This window comes from Triturus cristatus, chromosome 8 (assembly GCF_964204655.1).
Source record: "Triturus cristatus chromosome 8, aTriCri1.1, whole genome shotgun sequence".
NCBI classification, from domain to species: Eukaryota; Metazoa; Chordata; class Amphibia; order Caudata; family Salamandridae; genus Triturus; species Triturus cristatus.
Window position 1 is genome coordinate 1,438,683,488 of NC_140591.1, and position 5,442 is coordinate 1,438,688,929.

At 45.7% G+C, this 5,442-nt stretch overlaps 1 protein-coding gene across 1 annotated transcript; it reads left to right on the forward strand.

The window, feature by feature from the left end:
* The first annotated feature begins 3,165 nt into the window (after positions 1-3,165).
* Positions 3,166-4,713, forward strand: LOC146805895 (endogenous retrovirus group PABLB member 1 Env polyprotein-like). Its single transcript, XM_085620567.1, has one exon. It carries the CDS (start codon positions 3,166-3,168, stop codon positions 4,711-4,713), a length of 1,548 nt encoding a protein of 515 aa, XP_085476693.1.
* Positions 4,714-5,442: the final 729 nt, after the last annotated feature.

Consider the following 5,442-nt stretch of genomic DNA (forward strand, 5'->3'; position numbering starts at 1 on the left):
TCCATCGATCTACAGCCAAGCTCTTAAGAGTCAACTTGACGCGTTTGTGCTACCGGCTGGGGCGGCCTTGATTCAGTACGTTGATGATCTGTTAGTAGCTGCTGACACTGAACAGATTTGCAGAACTGCTACAGTATCACTATTACGACATCTATGTGACCTACATCACAAAGTGTCACCTTCTAAATTGCAATATTGTTGTCAAGAAGTGACCTATTTAGGTCACTTATTGTCAAAGGCGGGAAGAAGGTTGACCCCTGAAAGAATCGCAGCAATCGCTCGAATGACTGTGCCAACAACTCAGAGAGATGTGCGTGCCTTCCTAGGTATCACGTCATACTGTAGACAGTGGATTCCGAACTTTTCACTGTTGGCGAAGCCATTGATAGCTCTCACGTGCAAGGATGTTTCGACTCCTTTGCCATGGACGGAAGAATGTCAGAAAAGTTTTTCGGAACTGCGTGATGCGTTGTGTTCGGCTCCTGTGTTAGGTACTCCTGATTACAGTAAGCCATTTACATTATACGTTCACGAGAGAGAAGGTTGTGCGTTGAGTGTTTTGACGCAACAATTTGGTGGTAAGCAGCGTCCATGTGCATATTTTTCCTCGACCTTAGAACCGGTAGCTAGAGCGTTGTCAAGTTGCTTGAGAGCGACAGCGGCAGCTGCGGTGTCTATTCGACAATCCGCAGGTCTAGTCATGGATAATATGCTCATAGTGATGGTTCCGCATGCAGTTGACACTCTCCTGAATCGGACAAAGACTCAACATCTGACGAGTGCAAGGTTGTCCGGCTATGAGTTGACACTTTTGGCAAGTCATATACAGATCAAGCGTTGTAATGTGCTGAATCCGGCGACATTGTTGCCGATTAATATGGAATCAGATGATGTACCACCACATGATTGTTATTTACGAACTGAGGAAGAAACAAAGGGTCGTGTGGACCTGAAAAACACTCCATTGACAGATCCCGATGGCACTTTGTATGTTGATGGTTCATGTTTTAAGTTGCCGAGTGGTGATGTGACGACTGCATATGCTGTAGTGACATTGAACACGGTTGTGGAAACTGCGAGATTGAGCCAAAATTCAGCACAAGCGGCAGAATTGATTGCGTTGACAAGAGCGTGTGTTTTATCTAAGGGAAAGCGAGTGAATGTGTTTACCGACAGTCAGTATGCATTTGGTGTGGCACATAGTTTTGGTCGACTGTGGAGAGAAAGAGGATTTATGACATCGCATGGTGCGAAGATCCAACACGGACAGCTCGTGAGCGATCTTTTGGATGCACTTACATTGCCTAAACAAGTGGCGATCATTAAGTGTAGTGCGCATCGAAAGGTTACGGATGACGTTGGTCGTGGTAATGCATTTGCGGATGAGATTGCTAAAGAAACGGCTAAGAATCTTGCAACCCAAATGTATGTTACGAGTTCAGTGAGGTGGCCGACGGAGACTAGTATGTGTGAAGACACTGTTGAGAGCGTGAAAGCAATTCAGAATGAGGCCACTGAAACTGAAAAGATTAAGTGGAAGTTAGACACGCATGGATGTTGGGTTGACTTGTCAGAATATCAGAGGTGGATGTTACCGGATGCATATGTGCTGGCTGTTGTGACTATGGCTCATGGTTTGTCACACATTAGTGCGAAAGGTATATGTAGGTTATTGTCCCCTGTATGGAAGAACGATGGTATTGCTAAATGTGCTGAAAGGGTGGTTAAGAGTTGTATGGTGTGTTTGATGCATAATCCTGGCAAGGGAACCCCCACTCCACCTGGTCATTTTGCTCCTCCTGCCTGTCCCTTTGAGGTTATCCAACTGGACTTCATCCATATGGAGAGATGCAACAATCTGAAGTACGTTTTGGTTGTGGTTTGTGCGTTCTCCAGATGGATCGAGGCCTATCCTCTTAAGGACAATACTGCCCTGTCCACCGCGAAAGTCCTACTGAAGGAATACTTTCCTCGGTATGGAATGCCACGGATTGTGTGGTCAGATAATGGAAGCGAGTTTGTGGGAAGTGTGATGCAGAGTGTGTGTAAGGGCCTTGGAATTCAACAGAAATTCCATAGCGCCAATCATCCCCAGGCAGCGGGTTTGGTTGAGGGGTACAATGGTACTCTGAAGCTGAAACTTGCAAAGATACAAGCTACGACTGGTTTGTCATGGCCCGATGCCTTGCCTCTGGCTCTCTTATCGACCAGAGCGACTGTGCACTCTCGAGTAGGGCTCAGCCCATATGAGATTGTGTTCGGCCGCCCTGCAAACATTTGGGGAGTCCCGAGGCCTAAGGCCTTTGACAGTCTTGAGTATCCAATGTTAATTGATTATCTTCATGATCTGACTGCTAAACTAAGGTTAATTCATCAACAGATCTTTGAAGCTTTACCGGCACAGACAGAGGGTCCTGGACATCGGCTTCAACCGGGTGACTGGGTTGTTACCCGTAATTTCGGCAGAAAGCGTAACCTGGAGCCGAGATTCGTGGGACCCTACCAAGTGCTACTGGCGACAAGGACTGCAGTTCGGTTGGAAGGCAGAAAGAACTGGGTTCACGCCACTCATACAAAGAAAGTCCCGATCCCTCTACCAATAGACAGTTGGGTGAGAACTGGTATTGGGGCAACGGAAACTGAGACCCCACTATGCTTTGTGCCGTTCAGTGATGCTCAACCTGTGAGAGACAATTCATCGCAGCCAGACACATCAGTTGAGTCATCAGTTTTGGAGAACTCAAGTTCTGCATTGTCATCTGATCGACTGAACACTGTTATACCAGTTGAACAATTATTTGAGGAGCAGACTCGACCTGGAAGAAATCGATATTTTCTTCGCCCACGTAACAAAGACTAATACATTTTCCCTCATCTTTTCCTTTACTGTTGCCACGAACATTATGAATGATTACATCCTTCTCTGATTTTTGAGTTTCTTTTTATGTGTACTCTTTACAGCTGAGAGATTTTTATTGAGTTGAGTGTTTGTTTAGGGAAACCTATCATCCGGGTTAACCCTAGGGCCGTGCGAGTACTCCTTTCTGTTTAGCAGGTTTCTGACACTAGGTTGGTTACTTTTGTCGACTCCTGGGAACTCCTGGGAATTGATAATCGCTACTCAGAACGAAGTGCGTCAAGGACGTCACGGACGGTTTTTAGAGGATGGCATTCTCTAAGCTGTTAGAAGAAGAAAGGATGTCGGCACAAAGATCGAAATTGCATAAGATTATACGAACGAAATGTTTTTTGTTTCAGGTATTCCTGCTGTTTATGGCTGTATCTATGCTGTTGGTGGGTGGAGTGTATTTTGGAATACAATCGTTATTGCCTTCCATTTCACCTACTGTTTCTCCTAAATTAAGTGCTGTCACCACTGTTTCTCCACATTCCTTTCATCCTCTGCCCCAACATGAACAGGTTAGGCGTGCGGAATTCATGAATAATTCCTTCGTTCAACTCCTACATCAGCATCAGTTGGTGGTGAATACTACCAATTGTTGGGTGTGTGGGTTAATGCCACATACCATGGATAGGGGTATTCCGTACTTGGTTCTCCCTTATAGCTCCCAAGGGTCCGCTCGAGCATTCCAAACTATGTTCCGTAGTGCACTAGAATCCTACCCCAGTCGAGAGCCACGTTCTGCAAACTTTGGTCCTGGTCCGTACCACAAGCCTTTGGCGATAGCGATTGCTGATTTAAATAGAGATATTTTTGATGCATCGCTTATTCCAGAGGAAGAGGTGCAAGCCTATAGAGATCTGAGTAAGGCTGAGTATAATATGTCAGTGGGTGATAGACAGCTTAAGAGCTCGTCTCCAATATGGATCGTACCCCACCTTGGTAACTTCTGCTTGAAAGGTCTTGGTCGAAATCCAAGAGCACAACTTGGGGAGAGTGCTTGTACTGATACGTATGTTTTACCAACGCTCTCTTCCCCTGTATTCCTGACTGCCAAGGGTACCTATTTCGTATGTTATGAGCGTGCATATACATGGTTGCCCCGTGACTTCTCGGGTACCTGTTATATTGCAAATCTTTTGCCACCGACTTTCACAGTTGCCTCAGACTATCACAAGACTAGAGTTGTGAGAGGCGTTATTAGTAAAGAAGACACTGCCGGTCAAGAAGCAGGAGACTTCTTTAAGGGTTTCTTGCCGTTTTGGGGACCTATGGTTAATAGTAGGAACCTGAGACAGTTGACCCGTGTGGTGGAGTCGACTGCTAACATAACTGCGAGTTCTCTTGGTAATCTAACAGCAGAACTTCAGGCGGATAGACTTATGACGTTGCAGAACCGTATGGTTCTAGATGTCGTTCTAGCAGATAGAGGTGGTGTGTGCAAAGTGATCCATTCGAGTTGTTGCATTTTCATCCCTGACAACGCTCCAACTGTTTACCAAGCCATCTCGAAGTTACATAAGATCTCTGAATCCATACACGTGGACGAAGGTGGTTGGACACTTCTAGGATGGTTTTGGGGCCTGATATCAACTTGGGGTTGGAAGATTCTGATGATCATAGGGGTTGTTGTAACGTTTTTGTTCACGTGTTGTCTTTGTGTGCAGTGTGGTCCTGCCTTATGTGGTTTTTGTGCCACAACGTGTATAAGACGGCCATCTGTTACCAAGGAGACATTGATGGACAGAATGATGTTCCAGCAACAACTAAATGATTTGATGAATATCGAAATCGATTCTGATCTCGACTAGTGCTTGCCTACATGAGGGCAAAAGGAGCGTCTGAGGTTCCGTGAGAATCGTAATGACCCTTTTTGGGTGTGTTCGAATATGGACGAGTTTGATATCTACGAACCGCAAATGACGAGTTTAGTGGGTGTACGCGTTTTCGCTACGCTACTATGCACGGTTCATCTCATTTCTGGGTATGTCCATCTGAACCCACGGGTTCCATTTTAGATACGGCATCCATTTTGTTTCTTGCCCTCAAGTAGCCAGCGAACGGACGTTGTCCGCGTCGTGACCCTGGGATTCCCGAGCTTTCATGGAGGACACGTGTTCCTTTGAAGGTGTCTTTATGATGAGGGGAATGACACGGCAAAGGCAGATGGCTCCGCTCGAGGGTCATCTTGCCGTGCCAGTGTATTGTTTCAGTCATGCATGCATTAGGCACGAGTCCTTTGATCCTGCAATCGAGTTTCCGATATTGCTCTTTACACTCTTTTTCAATCTGTTGTGCATCCTTGTTTTTCCTTTGCATCTGTTCCTGTCTTTTCTCCTAATTCGTTTACAGCCAGAATGGAATGTGCCTAATGTGGGAATAGTGTGCTTTTACAGTTGGGAACCGGCAATGCTGATGTAATTATGTTCCGGGCTTCTGAAACATGAATGCGACCCTCTTGAAGTTTATTGTGGGAACTGAGTTGTAACCTTTGTTCGTCATGTTGTGCAATGACGAAAATGTGTATAAAAAGAGCGATC